Genomic DNA, 17640 nt, shown 5'->3' with positions numbered 1-17640 from the left:
CCTGTTTCTGTCGGTGTCTTGGGGAGGTGGGGGATGTCTTTGCTTGGCATGTTTTACCTCCTCATAGGTTGTGCAGCTAAAAATTCCTGTGTCTGCAAGAAGAGAGTCCCTAAACTTGAAGCTGTTTAGACCAGACAGGGATTCCTGCAGTGGGTTTGGAAGAGAAAATGTGTTGAAATACACACTGCACCGTGCGATAGGACAGTTTGGCATCAACATAGACTTTTATTTAGGAGTAATTTAGGAAAAGGCTTTAAAAATAACCTGCAGTGTTTCTAAACAGCCACATGTCTCTAGCTGAGCAATCTGAAATATGTAATTTAGGAAGTGAAAGTAATTTATGCAGATGAATACTTAGCTTGGTTGTTGTAACTGGTTTTATTCTAGTTTGTAAGTTGCTCAGAGTTGGATTTTAGTTCCGGATGTGGTGCCACATCATGAAGATGATAATTATTTTTTTGAGTGTCTAAAAGCCTAAAATTTGGACAACAAATACAGGACAACTTGGAGGGGGAAAAAAAAAAAAAAAAAAAAAAAAAGGAACAGTTTGAATTTTAGTCAAGTATGGGTTTATTACTTAAAAATTTGCTGAACTAATCTGTCAGGATACTTTGAATAATGGAGGTGACACAGGTAAAGAAACTCCCAGCATTGTTGGCTCATATTGATCCCTAGGGTGTATTTCTGTTTTGGCCTAGTGAAAGATCAGGAATAGAATAAGGGAGAGGATATTTTGATGAATAAATCTGAAGGGGCTCTAGGTCCAGTCAGCTTGGCTGAAGAGGATTTCGCCTCTGATAATCCCCTGTGGATGTTGTCTTTGAAACCTTTGAAAAAAAGGGGATGGATGTAGTGTCATTTTTTTAAAAAAAAGAATTCTGAGGGAGGAAAAGTTAAGGTCTATATCATTCAGATTACTTTAAATTCCTAGAAAAGCATTGCAGCAACAAATAGAAGTGTTAAGAAAAACCACTGAACACCAGCTTGGTATTTTTTTTATGACTTATTTTGTTCTTCCAGGGTAAGAGATCTGTAAATGGAGAAGGTGCTGGGTGTCTTGACTATAGGCAAGTTACTGATTCTTTCATGTGGTGCCCTAAACTGCCTGCTAGGGAAGCGTGGTCTGGATAGAATGACAAAACCGTGATGAAAAACATTTGGAAAATCATTTAGTTGTCAAATAGTTCCTTGTTAAAATGAATGAGGTTTCTTAAGGCATGTCCTTAATCTGGTAGTAGTCAGCGTTACCATTGATGGCCTGGAGGAAGGAGTAGGATGTAGGCTTGTTAATTTTACTGCTACTGACTGAGGGTGGGTGGCAGGTGAGTCTGCCAACAGTAGGGAAATTCAAAATCAGCTTGAAAATCATTGTACTGTCTTTCAAGTGCTGGCTGCTACCTTTCAAGATTTGGACCAACTGGAGAGACACCAGGGAAAATCAAGGGCAAAGAAAATAACCAAGTTGAAAAATTTAGGTTTGAATGGAGAGGCAGATGTTTAAAGGGCCACAAAAACGATCCAAGTGCTGGAGCACCTCTCCTATGAGGACAAGCTGAGAGAGCCTGGAGAGGAGAAGGCTCCAGGGAGACCTTCTGGTGGCCTTCCAGTGTCTGAAGGGGCCTACAGGGAAGCTGGGAAAGGCTGGTTACAAGGGTGTGTAGCAACAGGACGAGGGACGATGGTTTTAAACTCGAGCAGGGGATTTGTAGATGAGACATTAGGAAGAAGTTCTTGACTATGAATATGGTGAAACACTGGCACAGGTTGCCCAGAGAGGTGGTTGCTGCCCCATCCCTGGAGACACTTAAGGTCAGGCTTGATGGGACTCTGAGCAACCTGCTCTAGTTGCAAATGTCCCTGCTGCCTGCAAAGGTGTTGGACTAGTTGACCTTGAAAGGTCCTTTCCAGCCCAAAGCATTCTATGTTTCTAAAGCATGAATGAAGTCTTGAAACATTGAAGACTATCCTAATTTTTTGCTTCATCTGCTGCATAATGTGCTGCAAAGTGCAGTAAGTAGGCACATGAGAGTAAAAATAGTTAAGGATTGGCGTAAGACTCACTGGTCTCACTGGTGTGGATCATTCCTCCTTGAACCTGGGGACTGCCACATAGATGGCTTTTTGCCTTTCCATTCTGTAGGAACTCACAGATACTCCTCTGCCAATGGAGTAAGCAGTTCTTGGGGGGTGGTTTTACTCTTTTTTTTAACCCTTTTTAGGGTTTGAATGTAGAAAGTAGCGCTGAACTCTAGGAGCAAGATGTTTTGGAAAGAATTAACACATTACCCCTGAAGTAATGATTTTAACTCTGAAATTTAATTGAACAAACCCGTGAAGGATAAGAGGCTTGATATTTCCTTTGCTAAACTTGGTTGCAAGAGCATCCTTAGGTGATATTTAACTGTTATAAATCAATTATTCAGTTTTCCCCTTTGTTTTGCTTTCTCATTGCTTTCAAATATTTAAAAAAGAATAAGAGAAATAAAGCAGCTTGGAAAGAAATCGTGAATGAAAGATCAAAACTCCCTATTTTCTGGAGCTGGAATAAGCTAATGGTAGGAAGGAAGATCCCATCTCCAGGAAGGAGAAGCAACATGGTTGGAGATGCAGCTTTATGCTGGATCCCAGGCCTTTCGGAAAGTTTCTGGGGAATTTTAGAAGTCCTATCCTGTGTGGAATCCCTGAGTTGAGTCTGCGCTGAACAGAGTTCATTCTCATGAAATCATTAAAGGGTTTATTGAATCTCGCTCTAGAAAATAAAACACCGCTTTAAAGAATCACTGCGAACACTTCATAACTGTCTTGGAATTTCATATTCAGACTGAGTTGTCTCCTGTCTTCAGGAGCTGGAGTTCTCTCCTCGCTGACTGCGTCGTGTCTCTGCTCCCACACGTTCCCTTCTCCCTGTCCAAATGTTTTGAAGAGATCGGCAACAGCATAAAATATGTTTCGAGTTACTCTTCCAGTTTGTGGAAAGAAAACATCTGTATGATGGATAAAGCTGTCTGTGAAATTTTTGGTGCTGAGTGGCTCGCTGTTGCAGTGAGTCAGGCTCTTAGCTGAAGCCATGTAAAATCTTACTGGTTTAAGAAAAGAATCTCAGAGCATTGGGGAAACACGAGCAGCTAAAAAGCCTCTTTGGGATGCATCTGATGTTTGTCAGTTTTGCAGTAGAATCATAGAATCATTTTGGTTGGAAAAGACCTTTAAAATCATCAAGCCCAGTCATTAACCTGACTCTACCAAGTCCACTGCTAACCCATGTCCCTCAGCACCACATCTCCAGGGCTTTGAAACTCCTCCAAGGATGGGGACTCCACCACTGCCCTGGGCAGCCTGGCACAGCCCTGGACAACCCTGGCAGGGAAGAATTATTCCTCATATCCAACCTAATCCTCCCCAGGGGCAGCTTGAGGCCAGTTCCTCTTGTCCTGTCACTTGTTCCTTGGGAGAAGAGCCTGACCCCCACCTGGCTCCAGCCTCTTGTCAGGGAGCTGTGGAGAGCCAGAAGGTCTCCCCTGAGCCTCCTTTGCTCCAGTTAGCTCAATTTTGTGGTGTTTTTTTCTTCTCTTTTTGGAAGTGTCTCTGTATGTGACAGCTACTCTTCATTCTCAGCCAGTCTTACTCTTCTACAACCAAAAATATGATTTTAAAATATCTGGTATCAGTCAAACTGTTGTTCTTACAACAGCAAGGAATTCTTAGTGTAACTTTCAATTTTACTTTTGGAGAATGACCAGTACTGAAATAGGATTTTCCATCTGACATGCAACTCACAATAATAATAGTAATGGTCCAACATCACTGATTTCTTTTTCTTTTAATTTAAAATTAAAAGAAAACAACTTTCTCTTGCACAAAGGCAATGATGGGTCTGATAATAAGAATTTATATATAATAAAGCCATTAATTTTCCTTGCTGCAGTTGGAGAAAATTTGCAGGTGTTGAATAGTACAAACTTCTGCAAAGTCCATTGAACTGGGAGTAACTTTGCTTCTCCAAGAGAAGGCAGCAAATAAGGGGAGAGATACTAAAAACCTCTCCCTTGTGGAGTGTTTCCCTGCCAAAAGAGCACTTAGCAAACAAAATAATTCCACTTAGCAAACAAAACAATGTCACAAAGCTGCTGCTGTGACATATGATGCATGAGCAGTGATCTCAGGGATCAGTGAAGCAAATCCCACTTGCATCTGTGGAGGGTGGAATAAAAGCTTTATTTTTTATCACTTGTTGGTGATCAGTGCTTGGAAAAGTTGCTCTTCAAACTAGAAAAATAGTGTATGAACAACATGCAGTGGCTAAGGGATATTGACCATGCAGGACATCATCTTCTCACAAGTAACTGGCGATAGAACACGAGGGAATGGCCTCAAGCTGCTCCAGGGGAGGTTTAGACTGGACATTAGGAAGAACTTTTTCACTGACAGGGTTGTCAGGCCTTGGACAAGCTGCCCAGGGAGGTGGTGGAGTCCCCACCCCTGGAGGTATTTAGAAGCCATGTAGATGTGGTGCTTGGGGATATGGCTTAGAGGTGAACTTGGTAGAGTAGGGTTGATGGTTGGACTCAGTGATCTTAGAGGTCTTTTCCAACCAAAGTGATTCTATGATCTTCCCAGCTCAGACTTGGCCACAGGCAGGAACTCTCCCCTTTCCTCCTCCTTTAACTCTCCTTTGCATCTTCTCCATCACTGCTTTTCAGGGTCTCAGTGCTGCTGCAGAGGATGTGGCCAGAGGAAGCTTTTCAGTCCTTGACTTGTTCCAGCAGCTGCTATCCACATGCCCTTCTCATCTCCCAGCCTCTGCTGTAGCAGGTTGCCTGAGGCCTTACCTCCTGGCTGAGCTTTTCTTACCACCCATGTCCTTTTTTCCACTCAGAGGGATTATTTGGGCCTATGTTGGAGTTCCTTGGGTCGCTCAATATTAGAGATGACTCAGAGGACAGTATTTCTCTGTCCTCCTCAATTTGAGGTTCCATTGCAATGCAACAATAACAGCAGAGTGCAGATTTATTTGCAGAAATGAAACTTTGAAGGGATTGGTTGATGGATTCATCTCTGATAATGAGAAGTGATAAAAATGATGCAAGGTATTGAAACTACCTAAATGAATAAGAAAGTTGCATTTGTCTGGTTGGGAGATATTTTCCAAAACTGAGTATTACATCAGCTAGTCTCTACCAGGCTTTCTGCAATCAATAGTAGGTTGTAGGGGACCTGGCTCTCAATTATCGAATAAAAATCTCAAAAATCAGACAAAGATCTTAGGACTGCTTTGAAGAGCAGCGTTAATACGTCTTTTTAAAAGCTGCATCTTTTTCTGTCAATGATCTTTTAATCTGGGACATCTTTCTCTTTCCTTTTCTGTGGGTAATTACTTATTTTTGTAAGCATTATAGCAATTTTAATATTTCTTTTCCTCCCCCGAAAGCTGTCACATCTGGCTTTATTAGAAAATACCAATAAATAGACTCGGGTAAGGTCTGGTAATAGGAAACATCACATGGGAGCTGCAGCACTGGGAAATAGGAATTTGAGCAGACATGAAGCTGTGCTGATGGGCTCTCTGTTCAGCAGCAGTTCATTTCTAGGTGGTGATTCCTCGGATGATTGACTGACACAATTTTAGGTCCCATCCATCCGTTAGGCAGATTTGCAAACAGCTGAAGCGCCCATGTTCATCTTTTTGTGGCAGAGCAATGCAACGTGTGTTTGGGGGGTGGGGGGGAGAGGAAGGGGAGAGCAAGACCTGGAGGAAGGACACGTGTCCTCTTCAGATGTGTTAAAATTGGGTTTATGTGACAGCAGGTCTGGTGCCAATAACTCACAGGAGTGGAGTCACCAAGTTTTCCTTTCTGCACCGGGTGAGCAGAGGTCACACAGTGCTTGCAGGGGATTTGGGATGTTTTTGACCTTTCGTGTCAAAAATTGTTGATTAAAAATAGCATATGTTAAAATAAATTGATTGCTGGTACCATTCAAAAATAATTAGCTGAATTTATTTTTTTTTTCAAATTCAATGATATACACCTTAGAATGAGTCGAAAAATTAAATCAAAAAACTTAAGACTCATAGAAAAGACCACTAAGATCATCAAGTCCAACTGTCAATCCAACACTCCCATGACCACTAAACCAAATGCCACATCTACAAGTTTTTTGAACCCCTTTAGGGCTGGGGACTCCAGCACCTCCCTGGGCAGCCTGGGCCAAGGCCTCACCCCTCTGCCGGGAAAGAAATTATTGGAAATTACTGGAGTATTGTGTCCAGTTCTGGGCTCCCCATTTCAAGAGAGACAGAGATCTACTGGAGAGAGTCTAGCCTGGGGCTACGAGGACGACTGGGGGACTGGAACACACCTGCCGTATGAGGAGAGGCTGAGAGACCTGGGGCTTTTTAGTCTGGAGAAGAGAAGACTTAGGGGGATCTAATTAATGTGTATAAATATATGAGGGCTGGGTGTCAAGAAGAAAGGGGCAACCTGCTTTCACTTGTGCCCTGCGATAGGACAAGGGGCAATGGTCACAAACTGGAGCACAGGAAGTTCTACCTCAACATGAGGAAGAACTTCTTTACTGTACTGTTTCCAGAGCAGAGGTTGTGGAATCTCCTTCCTTGGAGACTTTTAAGACAAATCTGGATGCGTTCCTGTGTGACCTGCCCTAGACTAGATGGTCTTGCTCTGGGAGGGGGCTTGGACTCAATGATCTCTAGAGGTCCCTTCCAACCCCTAATGTTCTGTGATTCTGTGAAATTCTGCCTCACATGCAATCGAAACCTCCCCTGGAGCATCTTCAGCCCATTGCCTCTCATTCTGTTGCTGGTTCCTTGGGAGACCTACCCCCACCTCACTCCAGCCTCCTTTCAGAGAATTGTTGAGCCAGAAGGTCTCCCTGGAGCCTCCTCTTCTCCAGGCTAAACACTCCCAGGTCCCTCAGCTGCTCTTCATAAGACCTTGTTTGACATCCATTGGAGATAAGACCATTATTGTATTTTTTCAAGCATGATTTTACATATTTGTACTAAAAATTGGTTTAGTATTTCTGCAGCTGTCACAGGTTTTGAAGGCAGGTGGCTTTGCCTAGAACATGGAGGTGCCCAGCACAGTGGGACACAGGGCTCACAACCCATGTGGCAGCTGAAGGTGCAGACACACCAACCTCCTAATATTGCTTCTGAAGAAGATATTAAATTATGGCACTTTGACTGTCCTTGGCCCAATGAAACTGAGAGGGAGAAGTTTTATGGATTTCACGCAACTTTGGATGGAAATTTACGCTGCCATTTTTGATAGAACCTTTACTCAGTGAACCTCTGTCCCATTCTCTAAAGTTACTTTTAAATAAATCTTAAGGAGACACATAATCAAACAATGCTAAAATCAGGAGAGCGTTCTGCAGAATTCTTGCCTCCCCGCAGATTTATTGCTGCATTTCAATATCATTACCTCAAGCCTGTTAAAACATGATTGATTCCACCTCGGAGGAGGAACTGAGTATGCTCCTTGGCCGCGGGTGAAGCTGCGTGATGCCAGGGGTTACACAATCAGTTGACTTCCACAGTTGAGCCCAACAGTGATACTCTTTGTTTTGGTACAACAACAAAAGAAGTGTTATTGAGAATGGAACAAGGAGGATCTCATGGAAAACAGTTACGTTCAGCATGAAGTGTAAGAAAACAAACCTTCTGTGCTGGTCCCATTAAAACCCTGAGTTCGCCTCCAGTGGATTTTGCAGGAAATTCTCACGTGTGGTTTACCCATTTTCATGGACAGACTTTAAATGGTCAGACACCTCTGACATGCAGCTGGAGCCCTTTCTTCCATGTTTCAATGGCTTTGGTCGTGAGCTTGTTCAGTTTGGAAATACATGGTTAAGCTCATTCAATGGCACTAGTTTTGTAGCTGATTTGCTGACACCAGTGATAGAGTTTGTGTGTAAAAATGGCTTTAGTTTTCTCTGTTGTGACTTTTTTGCATCTTTACTTTTGGCATAGCTTCTCCTCAGCTTCTAGTGAGCTTTTTTTTGTGGTTAGTTTTGTGTTTCTGAATGTTTGTTCAGCATCTTTGAGTGACGGAGCCCTGGAGCAGGTTGCCCAGAGAGGCTGTGGAGTCTCCTTCTCTGGAGAGATTCCAAATGTGGCTGGATGTGATCCTGGGCACCCTGCTGTGGGTGACCTGCTGGAGCAGGGGGGTTGGAGGAGATGATTTCTAGAGGTCCCTTCCCACCCCCACCATGCTGTGATTCTGTGATCTTGGGGCACATCTGGTGGAGTTTGGTGCAGAGGGAACAGAAACATGAAAGTAGCACCAGGTGAGGGTACCTAATAAAGCTCCAAATCTCATCACAAATTGGTCTGCTGGAGCGAAATGAGATGTCATTTTTTCCTTTTATCTGAGATTTTTAACAGCTACCTGATGCAATTTGTGCTTTTTTTTTTTTTTAAATGACAACAACTGCAATGGAAATGCAGGAATTTATAGTTACAGGAGGAACTTTATCTGAGGCAAGAGTTGCTGAATATATATATATATGTATACATGAACATATGTGTTCATATATTTCATGTTCCACGGTGAAATATCAACAGGGAATTTGGAAATGATCCTTAACTGACCAAAAAGTGCAACAGAAATCAGGGAAGGTGAATTGGGAAGACATGGAGACTCAGAATGGGAAATAATTGGCTTCATGAGCACAAAGTGTAAACCTGGCCGTAAGCAGCATTAGCACCCAGAACTGGTACCCAGCTCAGCAGAACGGGTCAGACCAGTTGGAGGTGGACTCTAAGGAGAACTGGGTTTATTTAATATGAGGGTGCATAAGTTTTCTGCTAATACATTAGCACCAATTAGTATTTTTCTGTGTGAAAGTGCCATCAGATTGTAAGCTTGGTAATAAGGTTTCAGCAGCTAGTGGGCTGGTAAGACAAGAATAAAATTGGGTTGTGCTTTTTGAGTTAATTCTGACATTTAAGAACTTCAAGGCTGTTCTAGGAGGTGATAGGATCTTGAATACAGTCTGGAAAACATAAACAAATGATGCTGTGCTGTGCCGTGCCTCTCACTGAGCGGGCTGCATGTGAAGATGTCTTCCCCCAGCCTTTTCCTTGGGAAAGCATCTAGGGGATTGATTTTTCTTAGCTGTAAAGGGAATTTCAACCCCAGTCTCCTGTTTCTTTGCTAAATAGGCTTGAATACCAAAGCCAGAGAGGGCTTCTCTGGTGATGGTTCTTCTGAAAAAGCAGGAACGCTGCTCAGTGTTCAAAAACCTGTTATCCAACTCCGGGAGCTGGATAATATCCATCCTCTTTTCCATTCGGTGTTCTCAGTTCATAGGTGATATAGACTGACAGATCAGATCAGAGGGTGAGGGAGAGACCCTTGAGGCAGCAACTCCCCCTCCCTCACCTTGTTTACCAATTAAATTTTGCTGCTCTCTGAGTTTGGAGACGAAAACGTTTGTATTGATTTTCTGAGACTTTGCAAAGTGAAATGCAGAGACTAAGGAGGGTAATTAACATTAATAATTAAAGTTGAACTGATTTTTCAATCTCTAGTCTATTGTAATCCTTGGAGTAAAGGCCTGATCCTGCGAGCAAGAGTTCCTTCAGTTCACTGAAGGTGAACCTTGAACCATTCAAGGTGTGACCTTGAATGATCCAATTTCAATTTGGGCACAGAAATGACCAGAAGTTTCATTGCTGTTCAGAACCTTGTGTCCTCCTCAGTCAGTTAAATAAAAAGTTTGGTTCTTATAGCTGCGACAAGTGGAGACATTTTACTTGCAATCTTCCTGCCTCTGATCCTGCCACATGCTGCTCAAGCATCTTCTCTATTCCTGGTCTTGCTGGGGTCAGTCACATGCAGAAATATTTTCACTATAGGTCTCAGTCAAAATCCCTTGGAATTAAAACTTTAATGTGAAACTCATTAATTGTTCTTAACAAAAATGAAAGTCAAAAATATAAAAAAGGACAAAAATAACAGTCTTGCATTGTTGTAGTTTGCACTGTAGTAGTTTGTTAATGCTATAAGTAGATTGTTTCTATGCCAGGCCATCCTTTATCTAGTATAAAAGAAAAAATATTATTTTACTTATCTCCCATTATTAACTTTTTTTCCCCCTTCTTTTAACAGAGCATTCAGAAGCTGGCTAGCCAATACTTAAAGAAGGACTGGCTTGGAGTAAAAGCTGATGAACGAAGTGATTATAGGTAATTTAACAGCTGAATATCTGGAGATCACTGTCTTTATCATTTCCATTTGTATAATTGTTTTACTTAACAATGAAAATGCTGCTCTTCTGTAATTAATTTTTTTTCCTTTGTTGTAGAGCATTGCCAGTTAAAACGAAGCTTTGTTTTCCCCTGAAATTCTGAGATCAGTCTTAAATAGGTGTTTATTCCTTGAATAATTCAGGAAGGTGGGAAACCAAAATGTCACGACAGGGCACATGTAACTGTGCACCCTGTTTGAGTATTAATGTTTGGATCTGAATATTTATTTTGGTAAATAGCTTTAAGGTTAGCGTAATAAGTGTATGAATTTCTTCGTAGGAAAAGACAGCAACACAGTTCATTGTAGGTGACCATTCTTCATTGAGATCCCATCTGACAGTAAGGAGGAGACCGAGCCAGAAACAGTTGTTTACAAACTTAGTTTCATTAACATGAAAAGTGGATCATAACATGGAACCAGAAATTACTCAGTTGCTGAAAGCCTGCCACCTTTGAACAATACCTCCTATATGTTTTGAAGACATTTTAAGATACTTTATTTTAATGCCTTCTTTGTGTTCTGACAAGTTTTATCTCAAACAGGAAGAAATCATTGATAGATTTGTGTTTGAACTTTCAGTACCTTCACACTACTTGTGTGTCTAAGAAGCAATAAAGTGAATTATTAGTTTTAAGTGTAAATAAACTGCTCCTGTAACACACAGACCCCTCCTACCTGCAGTTTGCTCCACACTTAGGAACCTTCCATGCCAACAGATACACCTACAGTGCCCAAAGGTCTTCTCCAAATACCTGCTGGCCCCTCCCTCACTATCACCAAATGCTTGTGCTCTGCAGGCTCCAGTGATCTTCCCTTTCTGCCAGCTGCAGGGGAGATCATAGAATCCTAGAATGGTTTGGGTGGGAAGGGACCTTTCAAGGCCATCCAGTCCAACCCCCCTGCAGGGAGCAGGGACATCTGCAACTAGAGCAGGTTGCTCAGAGCCCCGGCCAACCTCCCCTGGAATGGTTCCAGGGATGGGGCAGCGACCACCTCTTGGGGCAGCCAGGGACAGGCTCTCACCACCCACCCTCACTGGAAAACATTTCTTCCTTCTCTCTGGTCTAAATCTCCCTCTTTTAGTTCAAACCATCCCCCCCTTGTCCTGTCCCAACAGGCCCTGCTCAAAAGTCCCTCCCCAGCTTTCTGACATGCCCCTTGAAGTACTGAAAGGCTGCAAGAAGATCTGTAAGCTTGGTCCTGTCACCTTCTTCCCCAGCTCTCCCTGCTCCACCTTCTCCTTCTGACTTGAGCATTTCTGGGCTCTTGTGGTGAATTATTTGGGCCCTGCAAAGCTCACTGCACAGCTCTGGTTGGTGCCTTTGGCCCGTTACACACAATGAAAGAACTATAGGGAGCTGAGGTAAAACTGTGGGGCAGTCTGGAACTGTTTGGTTGATTGCAAGATGCCCAAAATCACAAAATCTGTGATCTTATAAAAAAACTGTCAGCTTCTGCTTTGGCTGCTGAGTTCTGAAGAGTCTGTTCCATGGGAGCAACAGGTTCAACCAGAAACGCTTGCCAAAAAATTGAATCACAAAACAGGGACAGGAGGAGAAATTGGTACTTTTGGTAAAACATCAGTTAAAATTTTTGTTAAAAATGCAGGTATTTACTAGAGCAGCAGAAAGGATTGTGCCTTAGCTTTGTTTTTCAAAGCAGTCCTGGGAAGAGCATCTGTTACATAAACCCAGCCACATTTTCAGTGTAACGCCCGGGCTCCCTTCCTGCCTTCCCACAACCTTTCCGTGTTTCTTTCTTTTAGGAGCATGTACTCAGTTTGGAAATCACTTTTAGAAGGCACGATGCAAGTGGCCCAATCCCGACTCAATATCTGTGAGAACTATAAAAACTTAATTTCTGAACCAGCCAGGACTGTCCGATGCTTTAAGGAACAGCAGTTGAAGAAGGTATTGGCACTTTAATAAGTTCTTTAAACTTCTCTTGGCTTTATTTAGAAGAAAAGTGGTTATTAGAAATCATTTAGTGTGGCACTTCTAAAATAAGTACTTATTTTTCAGTCCCTTCCTATGCCTGTTGTTATAGGAGTAATTAGCTAGCTTGTTGAAGAGGGATCAAAGTTCTGAGCCGTGTTACCTGAAACTAAAATTACTTGGAAATGAGTCTTTTAAAATGTGATATGCTGTTGGTCAAAACTATCTCTGCAAATTTAATGTCGTGCTGTGGCAGTTACACTGAATTGGGTTTGAAGTGACAATTTCCAGTGAGGTTTGTTAGAATAGGTTATGACTTTTAAGAGAAGTGTATCCTAAACCTGGAGAGGTTATGCGGACTTAAAGCTGTGGAAAGCAGTTTATCCAGCCACCTCCTGTAAAAGTTTCACAAGTAAGTATTTCAAAAACTGCTGTAATTGATCTGTTAATCCATGGAAAGAAAATAGTGTACTTCAAGGAAAAAAAGTAAGCTTGACTCTCATTTAATTGGTTGTTATGTTTTAAAGTCATTTATCTCTTAAAAGGTCTCCACTATACCTCTTAATTCAGAATAATTCAGAAAATTCAGATGTGTGACATCTGTTTCCATAGGGCGTTGCTACACGTTTTAAAAATACAGTGATGTGTATTTCTGTAGAGCTAACTACTCTTTGTATTATAATTATTTGGGGTTTTATGTGTCTGTGGATTTGGCTGGAGGAGGAGGAAGGCTCCTGGTTAATGGTTGAACCTAACTCTACCAAATCCACCACTAAACCATGTCCCTCAGCACCACATCTACACAAGTTCTAAGCATGTAGAGGGATGAAGACTCTGTCACTGCCCTGGGCAGCCTGGGACAGCCCTGGACAACCCTCACGGGCAAGAAATTGTTCCTCAGGGTCAACCTCAACCTCCCCTGGGGCAACTTGAGGCCGTTTCTTCCTGTCCTGTCCCTTGTTCCTTGAGAGAAGAGCCTGACCCCCAGTGTCCTGTCAGGGAGCTGTGGAGAGCCAGAAGGTCTCCCCTGAGCCTCCTTTGCTCCAGGCTCAGCACCCCCAGCTCCCTCAGCTGCTTCTCATCTCACTTGGGCTCTAGACCCTTCCCCAGCAGCTTTGTTGCCCTTCTTTGGCCATGCTCCAGCCCCTCAAGGTCCTTCTTGGTGTGAAAGGCCCAAAACTGATCCCAGGATTCAAAGTATGACCTCCCCAGTGCCCAGTGCAGGGGGACGATCCCTGCCCTAGGCGTGCTGGCCACACTAGTGCTGACCCAAGCCAGGATGCTGGTGGCCTTCTTGGCCATCTGGGCACATGCTGCCTCATTTCCAGCTGGCTGTCAACCAAACCCCCCAGGTCCTTTCCTTCTGGGCACTTTCCAGCCACTCTTCCCCCAGCCTGGAGCATTGGGTGGGGTTGTTGTGACCCCAGTACAGTATCCGGCACTTGGCCTTGTTGAACCTCATCCCATGTGGCCTCAGCCTGGGCAGAATTTACAAAAAATTACTGCTGCACCAAATGTATATTTTTTTGGAAGTGTTCAGGAGTGATCTTCTGAATTTCTCATTGTGTGGCTTGGACAAAACATAACATGAGAAGATAACCAGAAATGCTGGTGGGACACCCTTCTCTGGCATTCGTTGAGAGCTGTAAATATTCCTTCCATACTTGGTTATCGAGCATTTATTAACATCACCTCTGAGTTCAGTTTGTAGTAGGATGAATGATTCATTCAAGGCAGAAGACTAAAAAAATCCTAAACAACACAACATTTCAGGCCTGGTTGCCAAAAAGTGGTGCAAACTGACTGTAACTTACCCAATGATATCTTCTGGAGTAGCCTTTAGTGAAATGTTTGGCTACAAAACTTTTTAAAAGATCTTGGTGTAACATGCACCCTCATTTTCGGAACAAATGATTACACAGCTCTTAGATGCACAACATCTGTTTGTCTGGAAGAAGAATTAACTTTATTAATGTTGGTTTATTGTCCTGTAGAATTGTATTTTTCTGCGAAGCTTTCCAAAAGATGCAATTTTATAGTATCCTTACCTGGTAAATAATCTCCAATTTTATTCTGCTGTTAGTTCTGATAGTTCAGTACTTTACAAACCAGCAGGACAAGTGGGGACCAGTTCTTTAAATTTACATAAATGGCAGAGGTTCTTTTTTTTCCTGCACTTTTGAATCAAGAAGTTACTACAATGATCATGGTGGTACTTCTGGTTCAAAGTACAGAATCATCTAGGCTGGAAAAGCCCTTTAAGACCAAGTCCATTCTAACAGTGATGGGCTGTTTCTACAACAAGGACTAACCATCCACTCACTGGTATATCAGTTTTCCTCCAGTACAAATTTATAATTTTACACGGTACAGTCTCTCACCCTTAACTGTGGATTTCCAAACAGATAACTAATGTATTACACTGACCTCCTTCCAGACAAAAGCTTATCAGCATTGAAATTCAAGGTCAGTAAAATACTTCTGAAGTTACACCAGCATGGCCATCTAAAACCCTTCCCAGATTGCGGGGGGGTATTGAGTTGCTCTTGATGAGACATCATCTTTTATTTTCCAGATGTTTCTGTAAAAGCTTTATTTCTTCGACTTGGTAGCATATAGAAACTTCATTTTTATGACCTGTTTGAATACCAAACTGGAACAATTTCAGCAAGCCTCATCATAATTTGCTGAAAAATGTTGCTAAATCACAAGGTGACTCTGGAGCAGGGGTAATAAACGTGTCGTCTGTAGACCACATCTGACCTCTTAAGAAAACTGATCCCCTGCCCTCATTCAGCAGCTCTTGGACACAGACAAAAAGGCAGCAGCCCACCCCCTGCCATTATCTTTCCCCAGAGACCTTGGAAGCTTAGCCCATAAATGATGTGGGGTTTCCTAAATTGACCTTGGAAGAGGAGGCAGGGAGCTGCAGTGAACGTTCATCAGGTATCTTCAGGAAAGATGCTGTGGCCACCACTGCAGAGGTGTGCACGGATCTATATCAGAAGGCTGAAAGGCAAAGAGAATAGTTGTTCTTCATGGAGGCAATGCAAGAAAAAACTGTCCTGGGCAGCTCTCTGAAACAGCTTTTCACATACAACCAGTGTCAGCCCAACCCAAAACCTCAAAATGGTGTCCAACCTCCTGACAAATTTTTATTCTTCAGAGATGCAAGAGCAAGGTTATCGTGTGCTTTTATAATGCTTGTGTTAACAACTGGGGTTATTTGATATTTTCATTTTTTGATGCTGGCAGGAGACTTCAGGAATCAAAATACCAATTGATGTAGCAAAACCCCCGTCCCTTTGGAATGATTGTAGGTCTCTGTCAGCAGTCCAATATATACAGATTTTTCTGCCTTTCATTTCTCTATCATACACTCAGAAGTCTTCAGAAAACCTAATCCTGCCTTGTACCACTCCTCAAACCACCCACCACGAACCTTGCCTTACAGAGCCCATTGCTTTATTCCTCTGCACACATCAAATACTGGGTTTAGTGTGAACTCACATGAATTTTTGTGTACTTGAGAGCCAGAAAGGAATTTAACCTTTTGAGTGAGAGCAGAATTGCATGATGGGAAGACAAGCAATTTCTATTGACTGAAACAAAACGTTTCTTTTTTACAGGTGACATCTACTTTATTGATATGAATTTTTTAATGGATCATATTTTTAATGCTTGAATAATGTGAAATTAATGATAGGTTGTTAGATTACATCACCTTGTTAGTGTGGCAGTGCATGTAAAAGGTTACATGCATTAATATTCGGTGTAATGAAAAAAAATGAGGTGTTTAGGAGGAGTGTTCAGTAAGAGGACACCATGTGGCATCTTGAATGGGAAATGTCTTAGCACAGGAAAGACAGGAACCCACTGGAATGGGGCCAGAAGAGGCCCAAAGATGATGCAAGGGCTGGAACCCCTCTGCTGGGAGCCCAGCAGGAGAGAGTTGGGCTCTGCAGCCTGCAGAGGAGAAGGCTCCAGCTGGGGAGACCTTCTGGGGGCCTGACAGGACTGCCAGGGGCTTGTCAGAAAGATGGGGAGGGACTTCTGAGCAGGGCCTGTTGGGACAGGATAAGGAGGGGTGGTTTGAAATGAAACAAAAGGGAGATTTAGACTAGAGAGAAGAAAGAAATGTTTTCCAGTGAGGGTGCTGAGCCCCTGGCCCAGGTTGCCCCGAGAGGTGGTCTCTGCCCCATCCCTGGAATCATTCCAGGGGAGGTTGGCCAGGGCTCTGAGCAACCTGCTCTAGTTGCAGATGTCCCTGCTCCCTGCAGGGGGGTGGACTGAATGACCTTGAAAGGTCCCTTTCAACCCAAACCAGTCAGTGATTCTGTGTTGAGTATGTGACAACGATGTGAAAAGAGGTGGGGTCCTGGGTCTAGTCTTCGAAGGACAGAAAGCAAATTGAAAAGCAAATTGGTTCCCTTAAGCTAGCTTGAGGCTCTGCCTCTAGGTATTGCCTGGAGCCTCCATTGACCACGTTTGGTCTGTAATATCTCTAATTAAATGTAAATTCATTGAACTATCACTCCTACGTGTACTTAAGCTAGTTTGAGTAAAAGAAAATCTGTGCAAATCTCCTTGAACGATAGTCTAATTCTAGACACGGATAATTCACATTTGGTTTGCTAAGTAGATCCATTTTGCTTAATATAGATACTTTCCCCACAATTTTTTTTTTTTTTATGTTTTGGAGAACTCTTGAACAGTTTGGTAATTATGGTGGGTTAGCCACAGTCAGCACATGGCCACTCGCTCACTCCCCTCAGGCAAGATTGAGGAGAGGATCGGAAGGGTAGAAGTGCAAAAACTTGAGGGCAGAGCTACAGACAGTTTATTAGGTAGAGCAAAATAAGGAATTGTAACTCTCAGTGTCCACCCTTCCTCCATCTTCTCTCACCTTTTATTGCTGACCACAAGGTTGTACGGTCTGGGCTACCCCTTTGGTCAGCTGGGGTGAGCTGGCCCCGCTGTGTCCCCTGCCAGCCTCTTAGAATCAGAATTGTGTGTGTTGGAAGAGACCTTTAAGATCACTGAGTCAAACCGTTCCCCATCACTGCCAGGTCCCCACTGACCCATGTCCCTCAGCACCCCATCTCCACGGCTTGGAAACCCCTCCAGGGATGGGGACTCCACCACTGCCCTGGGCAGCCTGGCACAGGCCTCCACAGCCCTCACGGGCAAGAAATTGTTCCTGAGGGCCAACCTCAACCTCCCCTGGGGCAACTTGAGGCCATTTCCTCTTCTTCTGTCTCTTGTCCCCTGGGAGAAGAGCCCATTCCCCACTTGGCTCCATCCTCCTGTCAGGGAGCTGTGGAGAGCCAGAAGGTCTCCGCTGAGCCTCCTTTGCTCCAGGCTCAGCACCCCCAGCTCCCTCAGCTGCTCCTCACCACACTTGGGCTCTAGACCCTTCCCCAGCAGCT

At 43.3% G+C, this 17640-nt stretch overlaps 1 protein-coding gene across 1 annotated transcript in view; it reads left to right on the top strand.

Annotated features, from left to right (window-relative positions):
* The first annotated feature begins 10139 nt into the window (after positions 1 to 10139).
* FCHSD2 (FCH and double SH3 domains 2) overlaps positions 10140 to 17640 on the top strand; it is a 90446-nt gene continuing 82945 nt past the window's right edge. Inside the window, exons 1-2 of the mRNA XM_008948912.1 lie at positions 10140 to 10213; positions 12043 to 12187. Of these exons, the coding sequence (XP_008947160.1) occupies positions 12047 to 12187 (141 nt within the window). The 5' untranslated portion in view covers positions 10140 to 10213; positions 12043 to 12046. The remainder of the gene's footprint in view (positions 10214 to 12042; positions 12188 to 17640) is intronic.

The sequence above is a fragment of the Merops nubicus genome, unplaced genomic scaffold (assembly GCF_000691845.1).
Source record: "Merops nubicus isolate BGI_N331 unplaced genomic scaffold, ASM69184v1 scaffold2901, whole genome shotgun sequence".
Classification (NCBI taxonomy): Eukaryota; Metazoa; Chordata; class Aves; order Coraciiformes; family Meropidae; genus Merops; species Merops nubicus.
Note: the sequence above shows the minus strand (reverse complement) of the source record. Positions and strands in the feature narration are given on the sequence as shown.